The sequence below is a fragment of the Eleutherodactylus coqui genome, chromosome 1, assembly GCF_035609145.1.
Source record: "Eleutherodactylus coqui strain aEleCoq1 chromosome 1, aEleCoq1.hap1, whole genome shotgun sequence".
Taxonomy (NCBI): Eukaryota; Metazoa; Chordata; class Amphibia; order Anura; family Eleutherodactylidae; genus Eleutherodactylus; species Eleutherodactylus coqui.
Window position 1 is genome coordinate 502,275,229 of NC_089837.1, and position 24,429 is coordinate 502,299,657.

A 24,429-nucleotide genomic window follows, 5' to 3' on the forward strand; every position below is an offset into this window, starting at 1 on the left:
GGCTGATTTCACATGAAAATTCCTTGCATCCTTGGGGATTTCACATGGATGGCGAGGGCCATATGGGGCTATGATTCACGGCCCCAGATCACCCTCGCCTGTGTGAAGTTGGCTTAGTATAAATAGTTGTGCAGTTCTATGCAAATTTGAAATGTGCATGAGTGCTGATAGATGTGTGTTACTAGATAGAATTAGGACCGGCCATGAGTTTTGTCACGTGGAGCATGGGTCTGTGTGAAAATAATCATGAGTAGAGTCTCGTAGGCTAAGATGTGGTTGTGTGCAGTCCATGGAATTACTTGAACAGCACATGACCCCAAAATACAACAGTGTGCACCTCGCCTAAAGTTTTCAATTAAATTCTGCACCTAATTGTAAAAACACAAATTGTACCAAATTGGACAGAAGGAAAAAGTGGCGTATACAATTAATCTACACCATCCACTCTTTCTTTCACTCTTTGCCATATTAATGCACTTTGTTATATACATCGTGCATTAAATATTGGCCATACAGAAGTTATACACTTACCCCCTCGGTGTTGGCGTCCCCGTCTCCATGGCGCCGACTGAAGCCTTCTTCTGCCTGGATTAGACGCGCTTGCGCTGTCTGCTTCTTCTGTCCCGCTGAAGGGGCCGCTCCGGCGTGCTCGCGCCGCACAGGTCTTCTGCGCTGCGGCGCGAGCACGCTGGAGCGGGACAGAAGAGGGCAGACAGCACAAGCGCGTCTAATCCAGGCAGAAGGCTTCGGTTGGCGCCATGGAGACGGGGACGCCAACATCGGAGGGGGTAAGTGTATAACTTCTGTATGGCCAATATTTAATGCACGATGTATATTACACAGTGCATTAATATGGCCATACAGAAGTGCTTAACTCCACTTGCTTTTGCGGCACAACCCCTTTAAGGCCCATTTACACGTAACTATTATCGCTCACAATTTGTTTAAACGACCAAATTTGAGTGATAATCGTTACATGTAAACGCATGCATCCAGCACTTTTTGATGAACAATGATTTTAAGGTGAACTTAAAATCCATCGTTCAGCTACCAGAGATAAAGCAGTTTGCATTCCTCTCCAGTAGACCGTAGGCTGTTCTCTCCACGGGGATCCAGCTGATAACACTGCATTCTGCTGGCAGCCGCAAGGAGAACAATGCAGCTTCTGGCACAGCTGGGTGCGTGACTAATCACAAGCTGGGCTCTGCAAACAGCTCCTGGAGGCTCATTTACATGCAGGTGAAGATGATAAAGTGGTAATAGCAATTATGGTCTATTAACCCTTCATGCAAAGACAGCTAAAACTTTCAGTCCTTTGAAAGATTATCTTTACATTATCTTATACATTTTATCCCGGCGTGCGGATCGCATGTGCGGGAAGACACCGGCAGCATGCTCCATTTTCTGCGGTTTTCCCGCACGGACGACTTCCACTGAAGCCATCCACTGTGCAGAAGAAAGATCTTGCCGCGACAGAGCAGACCGGCGCAGCGTCCGGACAGGTGAGTAGAATGTCATTTTTAGCCTGGTGGTTGCGGGCACAGCTGAAATCCGTGCATGCCCGTGGACATGAGGCCTTTGTGAATACCACAAGCTCGCCCTGTTCACTTTAATAGGACAAAACTGCAGTACTCAGAACAGCCGCTATAAAAAAATAAAAAGACATTTTGAGAACTCAAAGGATTGTACTGAGAGGTTGATAGGTGTGCGGCAGCCCCTTCAATATTTACCTATGAACGCTGCGGTCCCTTCAATCACCTGATCTTGGGCCCTGGTGGTAGACCACCATTGATCAGATATGGATGCTATATACTGAGGGCAGGATAACCCCTTTTAAATGCTGATAGCCTATCCTTATAAGCCACAAACAACTTCTCAGTGGAGGACTGACTCCCAGGACCCCCAATGATCAGCGGCAGCCCACACTGTTTATACAAGTACAGCGCCTTACATACAGTTGTGGCTGTGGCTGGTACTGCAGCTCATTGGGGAAAGGGGAGGAGTCAGACTACTCTATGCAGAGTGCACGGCCTGTGGCACTAGTGAGTGATGAAAGGGATTTTACAGCTGCTGGTGGTGTAACAGGAGTGTGGGGGCCTCACGATAACACAGTGGGGCCACAGAGAAATTCACTGGGGTTACCCGTGGGATGGAGAGGTCTTCATAGGGATCCGGAGCCAGAGAAGACAATGGGTAATGCTAATAGATGTGTGACCACTGAAGGTAACCGCACTGTAATCACTATCGCTGTTGATAAGGGCCAATAGGGGCTGTAAAGAAATTAATAAATGTCGCTTATCAAAAATAGTATATATGCTTATCAATCTATTTTAGCAAAAAGAATATTTTAGCAATATATTGTATGTGTAACAGAAGTCATGACTGCTTTGAGGAAGTACGTCTGATCTAAGTGGAATCAGGAAGCTAAGGCCAGATGTCTTGGAATTTAGCAAAGATGGCCTAACCGCAAAGAAGAATATCAGCAATTTCTTAAAGATATGTTGTCTGAAAGTCATATGAAATCAGCTATTTTCTTTAATGTCATTAAGTCATGTGTTTTTATCAGATGAATGTATGTATCATGAGGTTATTCCTTGTATTACCAAAGGTCGCATCCCTGCGTGGGCGATCTTCTATATAAACTGAGACGATACAGACAATAAACAGAGTCACTTGTTTCAAACCATATACTGTGTGTATAGGTCTGTGCATGGTCTCTCAAAGGAGCGCTCCTCCTGCTTAGGTCAATTCGGAACCGACAACATAACTGACCAGTCTGTTTGAACAAATTAACCCTCGACAGTTCTTGGCGCCCAACTAGGGGGCGGGGCTTACCTTTACGGGACATCGCAACCAGTAGACTGAAACAAACTCCTGGCCCGTTGACGTGGATACTGGATTCGGAGACCCCAGACTGCAAACACCGGTGTAACAGGTAAGAGCTTATCTTACTATTATACAGTCTGGATTCTTTTGATCTGTGTGTCTCTAACGGACTAGAGGTATGTTGTTGCCTGTTTCCTATATTTTCTGCCCCGTCCATATTTTAGAGTGAATAAGTTCATTTAACTGTCCTAGACGGAAGAACTCACTCATTGGGACTTAAAGAGTCATGTTGTCTGTATTGGAGATTGAAATAATTGTTATTGTTATAGTCTCATTTCTGGCAGTTATATTGTTACTCTGGATCTGTTATAATATTACTAAAAGTTCCCTAAGAGGCGAAGTCTGATCTCCCCTGAATCCTAGTGTTTGAAGTTGACCACGTTTTAGTTCTGTAAATCTATTCCGGGACAGGGAACTGTGTGTTCCCAGATAGTCTCAGTGATTATCTTAGTTTACTGTGTGAAATATACGTCCTGTATACTTAGTGAAGAATAGTCGGAAGTGGTCAAGATGGGGTCTGAACAATCTAAGATATATCAGACTCCTATTGAGATAATTAAAGATAGAGAAGGGGAGGACATTTGCAGACAAGCCTATAAAGTTTACAAACGTATAGGCCTCAAGAAGGCGGGAACATTCAATTATGAATTTTGGTCACAATATGAGGATAAGCATAGAAAGGAAATAAGAAATAAGGGTTTGGAAAAAGGCATGAAGGCTATCCTGGACTGCTCTAAAACAGCAGAAGACGAACACTGGGACTCCGAATCCCGAGGCAAGGGCATTTTAGTTTATTGTCCTATGCCCCGGCCACCAATAGACGTTCCCATGGAAACCCCTACGGTTCCATTAGTCTCTCCTGTCGTCCCGGCCGTTCCACCAATGTCTCCAAATAATCCCTTTAATTCTCTGTATCCCAATTTGCCACCCTTGCCTCCTACGTATCCACAGGCTACTGCCCAGATGGATACACCTCCATACAGCCCTCAATCAGGATCCCCGGGCCCTAAAGTAAATAGAGGTCCGGCTTGGGACTGTCCACGTTGTGGTCAACAGAATGCCTGTTTTAAAGAACTCTGTACAGTATGTGGGACTCCACGTCGCAGGGATCAGTATAGACAACCGATTCCCTTATTCCCAGTTACAACCTCCACTACCCATTATAGAGAACCAAACAGACCAAGTCCACCATTGGGCACGGTCAGACAAGAGGACACTGACAGACCATCGTCTTCTAATGACAGACCTACGGACGCACATAGACCAACTCCCGGGTCTACAGTCACTACATGGCGACCCTGGAGCGCCACAGACCAGATGGCACTGTGTCAGCAACTGCCCGATCCCCAGACAGAGCCAGCAGCTTTCCATAGAAAGTTGGAAGTCATACAGAAAAACTACTCTGCCACTTGGACAGATATGGAATGTCTTATGAATGTAAAATGTCCTCTGGGCCTTTACAATAGTATTGCTCAATTTTGTGGTCTTGAAGATCGCCCAGATGACCCCCAGACATTACTTAGTGGTACTCAATATGTTGACAAGGTTAAGACCTGGTTTAAGGACAAAGCCCAAGAGAGACGTACAGCCCTAACCCAGTGTAGACAGAACAAGGGCGAGTCTATTGAATGTTACTTTGGCCGTTTAGAGGAAGTTGGCAGAGATCTGGGTTTATATGATTGTCCAAAAGCAATACGTAATGCTGCTTTTTGTGAAGCCTTTATGCAAGGAATAGATAAGCGCCTGTCTGAACGCGTTAAAGCATGTACCCCCGATTGGCGACAGGCCAAACCGCGTGATCTATATAAGAAAGCTGTAGGATTTGTCATGGATACAGAAGACCACGCAAAGAGTGTTATGATTAAACATTACACCATGGAGGGGGACACAGTCCGACTTAACGACCCCAGGCGGGAGACCCGTAAGTGTTATAACTGCGGGAAGACTGGACACTTGGCCCGTAATTGTAGAGCCCCTAAACGCCCTAGACAGAACATGTCAGACGAAAGGGGGCAACAGGGAAGTACGGCCAATACCACATCATCCCGCCCACAGGGAAACAACGGGTATACCAATTACCAATGAAGGTCTGGCACTCCTTCCCCCGTGTCCCTTATAGTTACTGACGCACGTGGGCCACAAATTTTTCAGCCTCTAAAAATCCAGGGGAAGGAGGTGCCCTTTTTAATTGACACAGGGGCTACTAAATCATGTGTCAGTACCTCACAAGTCAACGACCTTAGTATTCCCCTCTCAGACTCCATAGCCATAGCCGTTGGAGTGTCCGGTGAACCAACACCCATGCGTGAGACCGAGCCCATAGAAGTCTCCTTTCAAGGGTCACGAGTCCTCACTCGCTTCCTGGTGTCACCCGCTGGGGATTGCATCATGGGAACCGATGTGATGGGACCCCTGGGGTGCTGTATTCAGCTCCATCCTTCCGGTGAGGCTCATGTCAGTACCTCTGCGGCCGACCACCAAGTATTCTGTCTCATGGCAGCAGACTTGGTCACTCCGCCTCCTTCTTGTACTGTATATGTGTTGACCCCAGAAGATACACAGGTTCTCTCAGCAGTGCCAGAGACCCTTTGGGCAAAAGGGAAGACAGACTTGGGCCATCTCCACGTACCCCCAGTCATGGTATATCTCAAAGATGGGGAAAAAGCCCCCATGATCCGCCAATATCCCCTAGCCATGGCACAGGAAGACGCAATAGCCTCCACTATTACAGAGTTATGTGCCTTGAATGCTTTAAAACCTTGCGTCTCACCCGCTAACACGCCACTCTTCCCAGTTAAAAAGAAAGGGAAGAAAGGCGAACCTGATACCTACCGGATGGTTCACGATCTAAGAGAAATCAATAAGGTGACCATCCTAGAAACACCTTTGGTCCCCAGCCCTTACACTCTGTTGTCCACCATACCATCCGGAACCTGTTGGTACACTCTGATCGATCTCGCCAATGCATTTATGTCCGTCCCGATCCACCCCGATTGCCAGTACCTGTTTGCCTTCACGTTCCGAGGAAAACAGTACTGCTGGACTGTTCTACCACAAGGGGCACAAAACAGCCCAAATCAATTCACCCGATGTATGAGGCTTGTACTTGATGCATGGACGGTCCCACCAGGTGCGGCCCTGCTTCAGTATGTTGATGATCTCCTACTCTGTGCACCGGACAGACCCACCTGTGTTGCGGCCTCACTCAGCCTCCTTTGTTTTCTTGCAGACAGTGGGTGTAAAGCCAGTAAAGACAAATTACAGTTTTGCAAATCTCATGTTGTGTTTCTTGGTCACTGCCTAGGTCCTGGTACAAAACACCTCACGCCAGAACGTACCAAGGTGGTGGAGGACATGCCACTCCCTACCTCCCATGCTCAGTTGCGGACATTTCTGGGGTTAGTTTCATATTGTCGGCCGTGGATTCGCTCTGCCTCCATGACCATGCAGCCTCTGTACGACTGCCTGAGTTCTAAGCCATTTGCTTTGTCTCCGGAAGCCGAGTCAGCTTTCCATCAGCTGAAAATACAGATTACCAGTGCTCCAGCACTGGGTCTGCCAGACTATGATAAACCCTTCCAGATGTTCGTGACTGAGATGGCGGGACATGCTACTGCCGTCCTCACACAAGAGCATGGTGACAAAAAGCGCCCTGTAGCATACTACAGTGCACATCTTGATGCAGTAGCCAGGGGTTCACCCTCCTGTGTAAGAGCAGTTCTGGCTGTACAAGCACTACTTGAGAAAGCTTCTGAGGTGGTCCTAGACTACCCTCTTGTGGTCCTCACGCCCCATGACGTACATGGAATTCTGACACAGGTGAGCCGTAAACATCTGTCTCTTGCTAGACAGGTTAAAATGGAACTTGCAGTACACTCTTCATCCAATGTCTCATTTCAACGTTGCACAACTTTGAATCCGGCCACCTTACTGCCATTAGGTGACACTGATTCAAAAGGGGGAGTAAGCACAGGGGATCAACTTTTTGTCAATTCCCTAGGCGAAGAGGAAGCTTTTGACGCCGAGCACCAGCATGACTGTGCTGCTCTGATGGAGCAGGAGACAGCTGGATTTGCTCATGTCACAGATAAGCCACTCCTGAACCCCCACCTTGAAATGTTTGTGGATGGATCACGATACCAGAATGAGATGGGCAGATTTGTGACAGGGTTTGCTGTAGTATCAATGAATGAAGTACTGATAGGCCGCGCCTTGCCCCCACATATGTCAGCACAGGAAGCGGAGCTGTGCGCTCTGACCGAGGCCTGCAAGTTAGCCCGGGGAGTCACTGCTAATATCTACACGGACTCCAGGTACGCGTTTGGCGTTGCGCATGACTATGGGCCGATTTGGCGCGCGCGGAGCTTCCTAACAGCTCAAGGCAGACCGATAAAGAATGGTGAGGCAGTAAGTAGTTTAATGTCAGCTATCATGCTCCCGAAGCAGGTAGCCATAATAAAGGTAAAGGCACACACCCAAGGGGACTCCTTGGAAAGCAGAGGCAACGAGAAGGCAGACAGAGCAGCAAAGGCTGCAGCCCTGCTGGACTGGAGGGCACCCGTGTGCAGAGTTCAGACCAGGTCCTGCCCAGCGGAGGAGGATCCTGATCCCCCTGCCAAGGACCAGACCCTCTCTGTCCCACCACAGAAGGAGGTGGACCTACTCCCCTCAGGGCAAGAGCAGGAGCGCTGGGCAAGTGCAGGGGCAGTAAAAGGAAATGAAGGTTGGATGATGGGTTTCCGTATGTGTTTACCTGCGGCTGCCTATCCTAGTATGGCCCTTTTGGCTCATGGAAAGGTGCACGCTTCTCGTAATGCCATGGTAGCCCTGGTGGAGAAAATGTGGTACGCTCCGGGATTTGACAGGATGGCAAAGGCATACGTCAAGGCTTGTGAAATCTGTGCACTACACAACCCCGGTCAAGTAGTAAAGACCCCTCGGAAGTGCACTCCGCGACCTTTGTACCCCTTCCAGAGACTACAGATAGATTACATCCAGCTGCCCAGGTCAGGAAGGTATGAGTATGTCCTGGTATGCATTGACCTCTTTTCTGGGTGGGCTGAGGCCTACCCGGTCACGAAGGCCACTGCCCAGGCCACTGCAAAAAAACTTGTGTCAGAGTTAGTGTGCAGATTTGGGGTACCAGAGACCATTGAGAGCGACCGTGGTACTCACTTCACTGGTGAGGTAATGAAGGAAGTCATGTCCGCCTTAGGAGTAGAGCAGGCGTTTCACACCCCCTATCATCCGCAGAGCTCCGGAAAAGTAGAAAGACTCAATGGCACCCTCAAACTTAAGATACAGAAAGCCATGGTTGAAACAGGAAAACCTTGGCCCGAGTGCCTACCTCTGGCCCTCTACTCAGTACGGACCACGCCAAATAGGAAAACAGGACTGTCTCCTTATGAGATTCTCTTTGGCTCCGTGCCCAGGTTAGGACTGTATCACCCCCAAGCTCTATCCCTGGGTCATGATAAAGTTACTTCCTTTGTGCAGGACTTATGCCAAAAGCTAAAAATAACACACGACCTAGTCTTCTCTTCTATTCCAGACCCTGATAGTTTGGAAGGATCCCACTCTCTGAATCCCGGAGATTGGGTGGTGGTAAAGAGACACGTCAGAAAGACTTTGGAACCTCGCTTTGACGGACCATACCAAGTGCTGTTAACCACTCCCACCTCGGTCAAGCTAGAAGGCAAACCCACTTGGATCCATGCCTCACACTGCAAGAAAGTTCCAACGCCTCAGCACCACGAGGGGGGTGGAGAGTAAGCCCAACCCAGGGTGGGGGAGGGGGATGGCAACCTGGACACCAGCATTGATAGTCTGGATAGGTGTATTATTTACCCTTTGTTTTCTTGGACTACTCTCTTTTCGGGACAATTCTTCATCAACTGTCGATGTAAGAAGAAGATGGACTGTTTGGGCGGAAGGACACCCCAACATGTGGGAATACTTTGCAAAAGACGTACTGAATATTTCCCACATGTGCATGCCCAACCTTCGGAGTGGGGAAGATATTTTACGGACTTGCTTACTGTCTATCCCCACTCCAATAAAGACACTTCGCGATATATATTCAATAGTGCATAACGATAGTGATGTGGAAGAGAGCCATGTTATTCAGGAAAATACCTTTCTTAATGTATATGAATATTGTTCCATTGTGATGCGGTCAAACATACACTTTATGTTTCACATAAATGATAAGAGATTTGTTTAGAGTCATGAAAACAATAATGCATTTTAAAAAGTCAGATGTCGGCTGTGATCTTGGGACTTGTTCCGATCGCCATATTTGGGGTCAGGAAGGAATTTTTCCCTTTTTATACAAGGATAATTGGCTTTTTCCTAAAAGGGTTTTCGCCTTCCTCTGGATCAACTCAGCCTCAAAATTCCCCATAATTGTCATTCCTGTGTGTGACTTCCTGATGTCCAAAATGGGGGAATGATAAGGGCCAATAGGGGCTGTAAAGAAATTAATAAATGTCGCTTATCAAAAATAGTATATATGCTTATCAATCTATTTTAGCAAAAAGAATATTTTAGCAATATATTGTATGTGTAACAGAAGTCATGACTGCTTTGAGGAAGTACGTCTGATCTAAGTGGAATCAGGAAGCTAAGGCCAGATGTCTTGGAATTTAGCAAAGATGGCCTAACCGCAAAGAAGAATATCAGCAATTTCTTAAAGATATGTTGTCTGAAAGTCATATGAAATCAGCTATTTTCTTTAATGTCATTAAGTCATGTGTTTTTATCAGATGAATGTATGTATCATGAGGTTATTCCTTGTATTACCAAAGGTCGCATCCCTGCGTGGGCGATCTTCTATATAAACTGAGACGATACAGACAATAAACAGAGTCACTTGTTTCAAACCATATACTGTGTGTATAGGTCTGTGCATGGTCTCTCAAAGGAGCGCTCCTCCTGCTTAGGTCAATTCGGAACCGACAACATAACTGACCAGTCTGTTTGAACAAATTAACCCTCGACACTGTATATCCCTGCCATTGTTTAGAGGTATACTAGAACGGAGCCACGTTATAAATGCTGATTATGGCTGAATGCACGCGGCCGTAGACTTCCATTGGCTTATGCAATCCTATGCAGACCGCCACGATTCTGACAGCGGAAACCTCGCGCAGTAACATAACCGCAGCGTGTCCTATGCCTGCTGGGCGGCTTTCATCGATGAGTGTATTTACTGTAGGGTATAGAATCATTTTTTGGGAGGGAATGGCGACCAAGTCTGAGTTTTGCTATGGAGCCCCATATACGCCCCTGCTGTGCCCTCTGTATATAGAAAACGCCGCGATTTATGAGCGCAGTCTGCTCTATTATCGTGTGTTTAACGCGCCCCGTCACATTGATGGCGTGTTTGAAAAACGCCAATCAAAATCACGGTAAAGCGCAATTTGTTCTATTTATGCAATTGAAGATCCCATTTGCCGGCGTATTTTGCCCCCCCGCTGAGGGTTACTCCGCGGACACCTACACTGCATGCGTGCGCCAAAGGTACACAGAAGAGCCCAATGATTGGCTTATAGCGGAGCGTAATAAAATAGGACATGCGCTGCAGTCACGCAAATGAAAAAAATGCGCAACTTGCAATGGCTATGCGATGCGATTTTTACAGGAGTAAGGCCGCCTGCAGACGGGCGGAAATCCCGCGGCGGGATTCCCCACAGAATTTCCGCCCCTGGACGCCTGCATAGGAGTGCATTACAGCACACAATCCTATGCAGACGGCCGCGGTTTGTCTGCACGAAATCACGCGCAGAGCCCCGCACAGAAACGTCACTCACCGGCCGCCGGCTCCGCGCATGCACCGGAGCTGCGGGAGCGGGTGAGTCCACGCTGCTCTCTGCAGGCGCTCGGCTTGGGTACCGCTGCGAGAATTCTGGCAGCCGGATCCGGCCCGGTGGTCTGTAGGCGGCCTAACACCTGCTGACCTTTATCACGCGAGAAAAATGGCGGCGGGCGCGATGCACGGTTTTTCGAGAAAAAGCATCGCTAACCCTGAAACATCGCATGAACAAAATTTGCGATATTGCCGTGATTTTCGTGTGGCGCTCGCCAGTCTGAGGGAGCCCTTACTGTGCGGGCATGTGATATGTAAAACTGGGTGTGACCAAACAAACCTGGTCGAAAAACTGTGGAGTATGAGCTGGAGCGCTGGATAATGCAGTATCCACTATGTCTGACCCTGTAGTGACGGCCACCCATAAGACCTCACTGTACTATATATCTATATGGCTCTCCTCATAACCCCTCATCCTTCCCTCAGAAATTGCCGCCTTTTCTTCCACATCACCCTACTCTCTGATTGGCTGAACCCGGTCAGGTGATCCCCCCACCCCGCGCGCTTCACATTTCTGTCAGTGAAGGTACTTGCGCGCCATAAATAAGGGGCGTGGCTTATCCGTGGCTCCACAGCGCGTCATCTCCCTCTGCCAATCAGCAACCTAACGCCTTATAAGTACATGGCGTGACGTCAGGCGTCACCTGACCCATTTCTTCCTGTTTCCGCTCTCGACCGAGCGCCATTACAACGTAACTACCGTGTCGTCTCCCCTCACGCACCCGTATGAGAGCGCCTGTGGCCTCAAAATGAGACACCGGCTGAGGGAGCGCCCTAAGACCACCACCGGCAGTGCACGAAGTAGGAGGCGGGAAAGAAGGAGTCGTCCCGAGGCCTTAACTGATACTTCTGGGGAGACGCCTGCGGCCTGTGAGGGCGAAATCCTGTCAGAGCTGGACGAGCTGCTGTTCGTGGATGAGGCGGCGACATGGTGGAAGGAGGACGAGCGGCCGGAGGAGTCTTCCCTCACGGACATCCTGCAGCAACTAGCCGCAGCTGACGACTACATCGGCGCTCAGCTGTCGGAGCGGCGGCCTGACTGCCTCGAGGAAGCTTCGTCCTCCATCGGCAGCCCTGCTGAGGCCGACTCCAGTCACGTGATGTCTAACGGCTTACACCGCACGGCCCCTAGAGGGCGCGGAGCTGGGAATAAGAACGCAGTGGCCGCGCGACTGAACCGCCTGCGCAAGAAGGAATACGTCAGCGGCCTGGAAGGCAGAGTCTCCCGGCTCTCTGATGAGAACGCCCGGCTGGAACGGGAGCGGCGGGCCCTGGGGGTTCGTGTCTGTGAGCTGGAGGCCGAGGCCCGCTACCTGAGGGCGGTGCTGGCCAATGATAGCGCTTTATCGCAACTGCTGAGCCGCCTGACTGGACTGGGCGGAGTCAAGCTGTCGACGTCACTCTTCCGTGACCCATCTGTGAAGCCTGATGACCACGACTATGCGCTGCCAGGACTTGTGTCTACAGGAGAGCCTGAGGAAGATGTCGCAGCGCCCTCTGGTGGAGGAGTGTGCCTGCATGTGGACAAGGAGAAGGTGTCAGTGGAGTTCTGCACGGTCTGTGCTAGGAATGCGGCGTCTGCAACCAAAATGTAGGGTCAAGTATCTGATTTATTTGCTGGACAGATGCGGAGGACAAACGCTGAGGGGGCTGTGGGGGTTCTGGACAGAGGAAACGTCCGGTGTGTTAGGAGGGGGTCTCCAGGATTAGGGCTGCATGTATAGACAGCAATGTATAATGCCATAGAGGGGGTGCCGCCCCAAGTCCTAAATACCCTGGAGACTCAGTTATCATAGATCTGTATTATAAGCAGCGGAGTGAGGCTGCCTGCTGTTATGACATATATTGTGTTCATCAGATACACTGTTGGAGTTCACGGTGGTCCGCTGGGAGGGGATCTGACTCTTGTTGAACTGTATGACATATCTGGGATGTACATGTATTGACCTGCTGGCATTATATAATACTAGTAAACCTCTCTTGGCAGTTTCTCTTTTAGGTGAGCCGTCGGCTGCTCCATTGCAGGAGTTAAAGATCAGTCCTTTACGTCACGCAACCTGGTAAGGATCTTAAGTGGCGAACTAATGCAGACACCTAGTGCTTTGTGAGGCGCAGATATCTGTAGGGTCACTTATAGTCCTGGATGTCACCTGCCGTTCAGGTACATAACTATCCCTGTTCTTTCCAGCTACTGCTGAAGAATACATCTTTCACTTCTAGTTAAAGTTCAAAGGGATCGTTCAATCAGGAGCTCAAAATTGCTATGTAAGTTATTAGCTATGGGAGATGACTACCTGCTGTTTGTTTCTCCTCCAATCTTTTTCCTTGCTCTGCTCTATCAGGGCAGGGTGGTGATCTGTGACTATAGTTTACCTCAGAGTAAGCACTGTAGCTAGTCTGACACACACCCACTGTCTGATCATTGGCTCAGGCTCCAGTGATGACATGGGGTGTTTCCCAGACTAACAAGGAGTGATGGAGCCCTCTCACCTCAGATGTGTTACCAATCACGTAACTCCAGGAGAAACCGTAGCAAATAAAGATGATCCAGCACAATGTTGGGTGAAACACCCATTCTTTAGTGAAAGCAGCATGTAAACCTCATGGTATAAACGTACATATAGAATTCAGGTCAATGACTTTTCTAGGCTCACCCACATATAATAAAAGGGGGGTGGGGCCTAACAGCCATTAACTTAAATTTCCATCCCTCCGCTGGTCCTCTTCTGCACAGCTATATATATATGCTGATGCCAAGATGGTTTTATGCTGCTTTCAATAAATAATGGGTGTTTTATCTTACTTTGTGCTGGATCATCTTTCTCTGCTTCCTCAGACAAGGCAGTGTAGTTAAATCAGTCACAGCTCCGGCCTAATAGAGATGAACCAAAAATCAAGATCTGAGTTAAAACTAAATAGCAGGTAGTCATAGCCCCCCATACTGACTTGTGTGACAATTGTGAGTTCCTGATTGGAGGGTCGCTTTAACCTCCCTGTGGTCTACGTAATGTAACGTAATGTACCTGAGGCTGATGGTTCTTTGTCACTTTTTAATGTACATACAACTTGACAATAGCAGATTCATCATTTAAAAAAAAAAAAATGATACACCCTTTGTTTTCGTTCTTGGGACATAGGTGCGATAAGCAGTGCACACCCATGGACCTAATGTTGACCCCACATGTGAAGGTGTAGGTTATTGGACCACAGACAGTACGGCCGTGTTCACATGTAGTGCATTTTCTGCAGCTGAAAATGTGTGTTGTGTTCTGGTGTGGATCTGCACCAAAATTTCTATGTTACTCTGATAATCCTCAGCACCAATTAATCTGCTGCAGATTTAAAATCCGCAGGGTATGTCAGTTGGTTATTTAGCGATTTATATTTTACACTTCATGTGGGTGAGACTTTTTGTTATGCAGTATTGAGGCTACATGTGAACATATCATAACACTTTAACTAAAGGCATCTACCAAATGCCCATGGAGGAGAGTCCTGGCAGCCAGTTGCTGACCGTGTCCTGTGAATAGCATCCTGGCCCTCTGCAGCCTTTATGGGGCTCTAAGACAGACATTTTATATAAATAGTAATTGCTAAATTCTTTTACACCTATAGAAGTTATCAAAGGATAGTGATCTCAGAAACACATGCAGGGTTGAGTCCTCTAGATTGTATTCCCTTCAAGGGTTTGTTCACACACAGCAGACTTGCTACAGTCATTGTTCTTTTGCTGCATGGGCTTTGCCGAATTCCTCGTGCTTGCTGCAGGTACAGCCATGCTCCGATGTATGGAGTGGCATTTAGGAATCTGCTGCATGTGAACAGACCCCAATTCTCACCTCCCAACTAGTGGAAACTGATCACAGCAGAAGCAAGGAATTGGGTGGGCTACACTGACTTTTGTTCTGATGCTTTTTGAAGGTGGCAATCCTTTTGCTGCACCCTTAGGCCACCTGCAGACTTCTGGGTCAGATCCCGCTGCGAGAATTCCTGCATCGGGATGCAGACCTGTGCCATTGCAGAGACCTGCGGCTCACCAGCTCCCGGCCTCTTCTGTCTCCTGCTGAGCAGAGCCGGCCCATCACTACTGACATTTCTGTCCGGGCTTCTGCAAGACACGCACAGAAATAGAGCATGCCGCTACTTGTTTTCTGCGTGTGTTTTCACGCGGACAAATCACGGCTGTCTGCATAGGATTGCGTTTTCTAATGCAATCCTATGCAGGTGGGCACGGGCGGAAATTGTGCGGGAAATCCCATCGTGGAATTTCCGCCTGTGTGCAGGGGGCATTAATGCGCCTTTTCATGCTGCAGATGTTTACATGAACGTTGCAAGAGGCACAAATATAATTTGATGATTATGTAGTTGTCCCACAAAGTCAGAGCAAAAGTCGGTGTTTCTCCAGCCTTGGAGGGGGATGAGCGAGGCCAGTTCTTGTGTACGGCTAGAAGTCAGTCTTTGTACAGCATTAAAATTGTTTTGTAAAGTGAGATTTCAAAAGGGATCACAATTACTGGAAGATGAAGCTTCTATGATCTCAGCTCTGCTGCTTGGAGCTACAGCACCTCACCCTGTGTGAGGTGGGATCATCCGATTATCTCCAGTTATCCCATCGTTATAAGCTTCACTATGAGAGGTGGATGAAGTGCATTAATGGGATATCTCATGAAACCTTTTGAAATCTCGCTTCTTTCCATTGAGCTTGTGTATTTAGCATCCTTATTTTTCTTTATGCTAAAGTGGATTCAGCTGTATGGGGCGGAAGATTCGGGACCTGCCGCTGATCACTCATGTCCTGCTTTGTAATAAAAGGTAGTATGGTACGGTACTGGAGGAGACCGGAGGTAATCACAGGGCTTTTTCCTAATATTTTTTCTTAATATTCCTGTTTTTAATGTAGTAATAAGAACACACATTTTGGGGACTTGGATGTAAAAGCAGATACTTTGGTTAATCCTATTATAGTGAATGACTAATGGCACCCACAAGACTCTATCCAACCTGCAAGGAATAACATTCTAGAATACAAACCCATATAACAAAGTAGCTGAGGTGAAGACCCCATCTATGTATCATGATATCAGTACAAGGATGGCTTGCTTTAAGGGCGTCTATATGATGCACAGGATTTATGTTTGGGTTTAGACTTTTTGTGACTTCAGTCATTCAAGAAAGATCTTGGTAATAAGACAGGAATGATGTTTGGGAAACTGGGAATATTTTTGTATATTCCTGTTACTGCAGATATAGTTCAGCATCTGCCCAATTAATAACTAGTGTCCTGTTAGCAAAGCAAAAAGATAGATGTCTGGGTCAACTTCATGGCTGAAATGTCATGAAATAATTTAAAGTGTAACTAAACTTTTTGTAAAACTTTTTTGACTTGTTAGAAGTTTTGTTCAGTGGGTGTTCAGGTGCTGAGAGACGCGTACTAATATAATCGCTAAAACAAAGATGCAGAATCGCAGTGTCAGTTCAGCTCTTTTTGGCTTTTTTTTTTTTAAAAGCAGTGTGTGGACTCAATAGTAAGTGTATGAGCCTGTATACTATTCGCTGTTTAAACAGGCACAGTGGACAACTGATGTCTTCTGACACTTAGTTTTAGCAATTAGTTGGGGGTCTTGGCATAAGGACCTGCACTGATCAAAACTTGTCAGAAGTTTTCGTTTTAAGAAGCTTCTGGGACTTTTTTTTGTTATTAATGATCAATAGATCAGGAAAAGGAGAGAATAAAGATTGAACATTAGTTGTGCTGAATTGTTGGGTCACTTGACATTTTAGGCTTAGGGTAGATCTCGTGTTCATTTTTAGGTGGCTGTAATGTGGCGATCTGGATACCACAAGAGCCGCCCCTGTGGGTGGATCTAACTTGTATCACAGTAGATCTTCACAATGGGTAATACCACACAATCTGCTTCTACATGCAAGTCCCGCACCTCAGATGGAGGGAAACATCTCTGTGAAATGTCGCAGGGGATGCTGTGTAATGTTATATTCTTTGTTTCTGCTTTTGCATTCTGGGAAATGAAGGTCGGACCTTACTGCTGTGTAGATATTTCTGGATTTGATGGAATCTGCTTTTTCCGGATATTGTATTCTGTACATCTTGGGATATAATGTAGCTGCAGCACACAAGCTTTAATCTTATTGTTCCAGTTGCATCTTTGTGTCACTATGTACCACGGACTAAAAAAATGTTCCAAGTATAAGAGAAAGATGTAATAAACCGGTTGCTGCAAATTGCGTGGCATGTTTCTTCTAGTCTGTAAGTGGGGGAGGGGTGGGGTGAAATACAATCATCCCCATTGAAATGAGATCCTGATAAATTAACATCTTCTCTTTGTTTCAAACAGCTTCTCCCTCATCGTCTATTACATGGAGTCGGTATATTGCAGAGGGCAGTAATGCTCGTGGCGTGTTCGTGTCTGCAGCAGATGGTGCATTGCCCTGTTAATGTGTGACTGGAGTTGGCAAAGTGCCACCTCTCCACCGACAAGCCCCGGTCCAATAGCGTTACTATGGTTTGGTATAATAATGGCTCAATTGTATCCGTGGCTTGCAGGTGCTATGCTTTGTATAAGGCTACCTACACATGGGCAAGTGTGACTTTGGGTCGAGCAACTAGGCCTGATATTGTGCTCGCAATGGGTGTTTTCACAGTGATGCAACACTTTTATGACAAAAACCCTCCCATCTCTTCAGTATAGTAGCCAACCTCCCGTATAGCTTTCAGTTCTCTTGGATGATCGACAAGTGTTTTCTATTGTCTTCAATGGGAAACCTCATGTACGTATCGCGGGCTGTGCAATGTGCTTTACTATCCCCTTGAAAACAAGGGACGATGTGTTCCGCGGAGCACAAAATAGCTACATGTCCTATCTTTTAATTTTCTATCACAAGCTGCACAGCAGCCGTGTGGATTTTTCTGCCATGTGTGAAAGAGCTCTAATAAAGGATGTAACTCTAATCTGTAATGTACAGTGGGCCCGGAAAGACCAGCTGCTTTCCCTTTTTAAAAAACTTTTGTTATAACCTTGTGCAAGTTTAAAAAAACAATTCACATTCCTCTGCATTCAATACCCCATAATAACAGAGTAAGGCCGCCTGCAGACGGCCAGGTTGGATCCGGCTACGAGAATTCTTGCAGCGGGACCTGACCCGAGCGTCTGCCGAGAGCAGCGTGACACTCACCTGCTCCCGCGCCCCTGGCTCTTTCATGTGCCGGCGCATACGCAGAGCAGAGCTGATGAGTGACGTTTCTGTGCGGGGCTCTCCGACCCCCAAACAGAAATAGAGCATGCGGCAATTTGTTTGCTGCGTGAGATTTCGCACGGCCGTCTGCATAGGATTGCGTTTGTTAACGCAATCCTATGGCAGCTTCCAGGGGGGGGAATTCCCACCTGTCTGCAGGCGGCCTATCACAGTGCATCACGGACTGATATTGCTCTAGTTCGTCTGCAGGAGCCCGTAGATTGCTGCACAGCCGGTTGGCTGCATAAAATGAGGGCGGGCTGAATTTGGCCTGCGGCCCTTGTGTTCGACATAAGGAATCCGGTTATTACCACAACTCGTGATGTTCAGGGGACAGGTGCTGAGGAGTCTGGGGATGGGCTTTACCTACTTCCAAATCCCGCTCTGTCATCTATAGGGGTTGGTGCATGGACATACACTGTTCTCTATGGGTATGCATGCACACAACCTGTTGAGGGGAGTCTCCTGTATTCTCCACAGGCTCCCATGGGTATCAGCACAGGAGCTGGGAAAGTCTGCAAAGCGCATTCCCTGAGTGTGGCATCAGGACGGAATGACCTGTCCTATAAGCACCATGAATTAAGTTATGCTGCTCACAAGTAATGACCTGTTAACTTTCAGACATACATAAAAGCTTTTGACAGTGCCCCAAGAATTTGGGTGTATTAAAACAATGGTGTTCTAAAAGGTTAGGACTCAACTGGTGCGGTTGGGCTATCTGAGAAGGGCCACCACAACGCTGGTCCTATTTTGCCTTGAAGATTGTAGTGCACTTGTCCACTCTGCCACAAAATCCCTTCAGGGGTTCACCTGGACAGTGAGCGTCTTGGGGAGGTCTAGGGTACCTCGGTCAAAATTTAGGAAAAGACAAATTACAAAAGATTGCCGCGTGACAAGTGTGACAGTAGGTGGTCGACAAAGAAAATATATGTAGGATGTACTTCTTTGTATGAGGGGGTTCACAGACACGGGCAAACCTCAGAAATCTGGGGTTTGCTTCTAAAGTTTTTTTTTTAAATTTTTATTGGAGAGTTGAAACGCCTCCCAGTATTTATTCCATTAGGGCAGAGCAATTAGTACAATCCAGGAAACGCAGCATGGTTGTCTTACTGACAAATTTGCCTCCTTTTTCAAGTATATGCTATAAAGCAAACCTGGATTTTATGTACCCATCTGCTCATCACTGCAGTGTTGCTGTACCCACCTGCATGGAGTAACAGTTGCACGTGTGCGCTGCTACTCCATTCCAACAGGACTGACGGAAATCAGAGTACAAGAGCTCGGTATAACAAGCCGCCCCATTGAAAATGAATTGAGCAGTACCACACATGTGTAACCACTAGAGATGAGCGAGCACGCTCGGATAAGGCAGTTACTCGAGCGAGCATCGCTTTTCTCGAGTAACTGTGCAGGCACGGGGGGAGTGAGAGAGATCTCTATCTGCCCCGAGCCTGCTCCGATGAGAATGCAGTTACTCGAGAACAGCGATGCTCGCTCAAGTAACTGCCTTATCCGAGCGTGCTCGCTCATCTCTAGTGACCACCTCTCTAATCTTCACTTGGGTCTCGGTGGTGAGATCCTTCAACAATCATTTTTATCCTGTGATTAGGTGATAAAAGCTGTTTTTGTTAAACCCCTTAAGCCCTAATCAAATGGCAGTATTCGGTCAGACTTGGTTCTTAGTATTTTAGATCTACTTTTGGTTCTGATGGAAGCCACTATACATACATATACAGCGTTAACCTAAAAATAAGCCCCACACTGATTTTAAGTGGGGGTGTTGAAATACAAGATCTATGCTGAAAATGAGGCCTGGCTACACTACATTAAAAAAACAAACAAAAAAAAAACATTACGAAGCAGGCGGTGTCTGGGTCCCTCCAGCTGGTCTCTAGCGCCATCGCTTGCTGGTAACAGGTTGGCTTCAGGACAACCCCCTAAAGCAAGAGCGCTGGAGACCAGTGGGAAGGACCCGGACAGCCCCTGCTAGGTATGTATAAGACATCTCCTGAAAATGACATTCTATTAATGTAAGACAGGGTCTTATTTTTGGCGAAACACTGGGTGTGTGTATATACACACAATAGTGTCATCTAAGGAAACCATCAAAAAAATTCTGTGTAGATTCCCATTAACCACTGCAAAACACAACATTATTTACACATTTGACTATTTTTCAACTCCTATCCAGAGTGAATGTAAAGAAGAAAAGTATATCGTTCCCTCATACACTGCTCAAAGAGATGAACACTAAGGCTGGGACTGGCTCCGCAAGCGGAATACTGCAGGGCGGGGAAGCATTTTCACACTATCTTCCGCTGCTACAGTGAAAGTATAGTGTGACGGACAGCTTCCATTGACTGCAATGAAAGCTGTCCACGCATATTACAGCAGCAAACGGGACATGCCGCGCGTAACTTCACTCTGCAGAATTCCGCGGTGTGAGCATTAAGCTATTAGGTTCAATAAAACCTAATACCTGCGGGGCAACGCCATGGATAAAACGCGGCACAAATCTGGCCGTGGGCATTAGCCCTAAGGGGGTTGTCCAGGATTGGAAAAACATGGTTGCTTTCTTCAAAATGTAGCGTTACTGTTGGCCATAAACGGGTTTAACTAGATGGACATTGTCTCCCTTCAGCCTAACATACTATGTTACTATGTCTGTCATTGCTGCAAGCAGTGAGGAGGAGGTTTCCACGTGGATTCTACATCTAAAACCGTGGCAGAAATCCACGGCTAAGGTGCAGGTTTATTGCATATTTTGCCATGGATTTAGCTCTGTCAGTGGGCAAAATTACTGATCTGGATCCGCACAAAAACCCGTCAGAATTTCCGCATGTGGATTGGCCCATTGACAGGGCTAAGTTCGTGTGAGACTCTGCGGCAGAATAGTCGTGGATTTGTCTGATCCTGCTGCGGTTTCAGAGAAGGAATCTACACAAAAAATTCATCTGAATCTGCGGGTTGTACGGGTATCCTGCTCCTCTAGAATGGCGCATCCGTACGTGCCGTCGCAAGGTTTCCTGCACCTCCCAGCACAGTCTCAAGAGCATGGAGCAGATACCAGGACATGGGTTATTAAATGAGGAGAGCCGGACAGGGTCATAGCAGGGCAACAATCTGCCATCAGGACTGGCAGAACACGGTCAGAGCCTGACAAAACGACCAGACTGTTATACTCCATGACGTCCAGTAGTGGGAGCTGTGCTCACAGCCCAGCATCAGAACAGGAAAGGAGCACTGCCAAACCTACAAAATGACCAGTTCATACACAGACTCAATCAGCGCCTGACAGGCTGTAGCGGGAGCTAAGCTCACAGCCTAGTACTAAGCAGTACTATTGGCATTCCCCAGCGAGCAGCAGAATTGGCAGGTCTGCCATTGGTGCCCCGTTCTTGTAATGTAGTTTTGTTTCATTGATAATTCATAAATCCATAGCCTTTAAGTGTTGCTTTCTGAGGTTTTGTCATTGCCCAGCACAACCTTAGATGTGATCCAGCATGCTTGTTATTGCTGCAGAGCTCACCCCGCGGCCGTTCAGCAGCTCCTCGTTCTTTTTACATCCACAGTAATGGCGGCACATTGCTGTCTCCAACGCCCAGCGAGTTAATTTCCCATGCTTAGTAGCTCCAGCTTCTGTGTTAGCCATTACTCTACAATGTAAAGTCCTGCCCCCTGTGCACCCATACCGAGACTCCAATGTCCTATAGCCATTCACCTGCCGCTCTCCCCAAGTGCATCTTGGTGCGGGGCGTTACTGCACAATGCTACAAGAATTGTAATAAAATACGGTTGTTACATGTCCCCCCCCCCACACTTATACATTTGTGTATGTATATATGTATATGCCTTATATGAATGACTACATATTTAAATGTGTGTGTATACAATGTTTCCCCAAAGATCAGCCTTAGCTACATAAAAAAGGGAATAAAGTGCGTAGCAGGTGCAGTCCGGGTCCGTCACGCCGCTCTCCGGAGGTCCATGCTGTTCCCACAGTCCTAGCCGCTTGTACATCATCACTTCCTGGTGATGTAATTCATAAATCCCACCTCCAGGAAATGATGGCTGTGATTGGTTCTCGAGCACCACGCACAGTCAATCAATGCACCACTTGATGAACCAATCACAGCCATCGCATTGTATCATCCAGTGCTGCACTAACTGGCTGAGCTGCAGCACTCGAAAAACCAATCAACAGCTATTGTGTTGTGGAGGTGGGATTTATGAATTGGTTGAGCCGCGGCAATGTAATAGCTGTGATTGGTTTGAGAGCTGCATTGATTTGCTGAGCACGGCGCTTGAGAACCAATCGCAGCCATCGCTTCCAGGAGGCGGGATTTATAAATCCCATCACCTGGAAGTGATGTATGAGCAGCTAGGATTGAAGAGCAGCTCGGACCTTCGGACAGCGCCTGCTAGATAAGTAAAATAAGCCATTCCCCAAAATAAGACCTAGTGCCTCTTTTGGGGTAAAAAAAATAAGAAGGGGTCTTAATTTCAAGGAATGTGTGTATGTGTCATCTGACTCACGCTGGCTGTCATTGATCTGTGCTTTGGGGGGCTAAGAAGAAGGAAGTACACAACATTTCTTTATCTTAGAACAGGCCAAGCGGATGGACAGCTTCTATTTTAATGATGAAACCCGTTTTAGGCGGCACAGTGAGCGCACAGTCCGTTGGATGAGGCCGTATGCGCCATAATTGTGTGGTGAAAGAATTATATATAAACCGCTAAATCTGTTTGTGTCGCACACATCCACAGTTCTGGCCCGATTTGAGTGAAGTTTTCCATGAGCGTTCTTCAGTACCCGGCGACGAATACTGGCGTAATTAAAAATCGAAAACTCACTGACTACCCCTCTGTTTGTTGCTAATAGCAACCAATCACAGCTCAGCTTTTATTTCTCATGCTGCAGAGGTAGAATAAAAGCTGCACTGTGATTGGTTGCTATGGGTACCACAGATTTTCTTTTGGACAGCTTTCATAAGAATGTGGTACCGGGCTCATTTTTGAGTCCTACTTTGTATATTCCAGGACTGCGGCTCATAAAATCGCATATATATTATAATATTTATATATATCTATATATATAAAGCTGAAAGCCCTCACTGACTGACTGACTCACTGACTGACTCGCCAAAAGTTCTCCAACTTCCCGATGTCGTAGAAACGTGAATTTTGTCACAAGCATAGATTATCTCCAAAGTAGGAAAAGTAATTGGGTCCCAACTCGATTATTCAATTCTAGCGCAAAAGAATTGGCGTCGAAATTTAACGTACATAATCTAAATCTCTCACTTCCCAATGTCATAGAAACGTGAAATTTGGCACGACCATTGATTATGTCATAAATAGGAAAAGCTAATAGGTCCGAACTCGATTATTTAATTCTAGCGCGAAAAGAATTAGCGTCCAAATTTTACGTACGGAATCTAATTCTCTCACTTCCCAATGTCATAGAAACTCGAAATTTGGCAGGAGCATTGATAATGTCAGAAATAGGAAAAGCTAATGGGTCCCAACTCGATTATTCAATTCTATGTGCAAAAGAATTAGCGTCAAAATTTTACGTATGTAATCTAATTCTCTCACTTTCCGATGTCATTTTATATAAAGGAAACATTGCATGGTTGCCTCCCTGTGGTATTTCCTGGGTAACGCAGAGAACTATGCAAAATGGTGAACATATGTTTTTCCTCAGTATCTCTAAAGTAACCACGACTTCATAAGATTTTCCGTGTGAACACCAGATAAACACCAGTACCAAATTAACTCGGGTGAAGCCGGGTATATCAGCTAGTATATTATATACACACAAACAACGCACAAGTATATCACATTGGTCTGCAGCTGCAACAACTGTGGAAACCGTCCGTGGTTCACCTATGGCCAACTGTCTGCTGACTGTAAATGGTGGCAGGCGGGCTGGAAAGATCCACAACAGCTCTGTTCATGGAGGATCACAAGAGCGATTATAGCTGGGATGACTGCTGGGCGCTGAACCGAGCGACAGATGTCCCCATGTAAAGTAACCATTGCTGGAATGTTCACATGTACCAATATAGGATACAGAAATACAAAAAGTTACCATTACATATCTCTATATATGTAAGAATAAATGTGCGTGCATATATTATATTTTTGATATATACATACACTGTGTCCCTGATAATAAGCCCTACCCCAACATTTAATGAATGATTGCGATTGGTTAATCGAGTGCCGCGTCAGCCATTTAGAGCATTAGCTTGCTGGAGGCGGGGTATTCAAGCTCCGCTTCCAGGAAGAACTGCTCTGTCGGCATGGAGGACACAGCAGCGCCGCAGCCTAGCGTGAGAACCTGAACGCCGGCTGCTAGGAGAGTGTTACTAGACACCCACTGAAAATAAGACTCTGTGCCTCTTTTGAGGCAAAAATTA

The 24,429-nt window shown here is 46.8% G+C and overlaps 1 protein-coding gene across 1 annotated transcript; it reads left to right on the forward strand.

Moving 5' to 3' along the window:
* The first annotated feature begins 11,392 nt into the window (after positions 1-11,392).
* On the forward strand, positions 11,393-19,387 carry CREBZF (CREB/ATF bZIP transcription factor). The gene is made up of 3 exons (XM_066587471.1): positions 11,393-12,344; positions 12,741-12,813; positions 15,494-19,387. Exons 1-2 carry the CDS (start codon positions 11,503-11,505, stop codon positions 12,754-12,756), a joined length of 858 nt encoding a protein of 285 aa, XP_066443568.1. The 5' UTR covers positions 11,393-11,502; the 3' UTR covers positions 12,757-12,813; positions 15,494-19,387.
* The last annotated feature ends 5,042 nt before the right edge of the window (positions 19,388-24,429 follow it).

Bases quoted from the DNA above. Each gene is read 5' to 3' on its own strand.
- CREBZF (XM_066587471.1), top strand. From the start codon at position 11,503: ATGAGACACCGGCTGAGGGAGCGCCCTAAGACCACCACCGGCAGTGCA.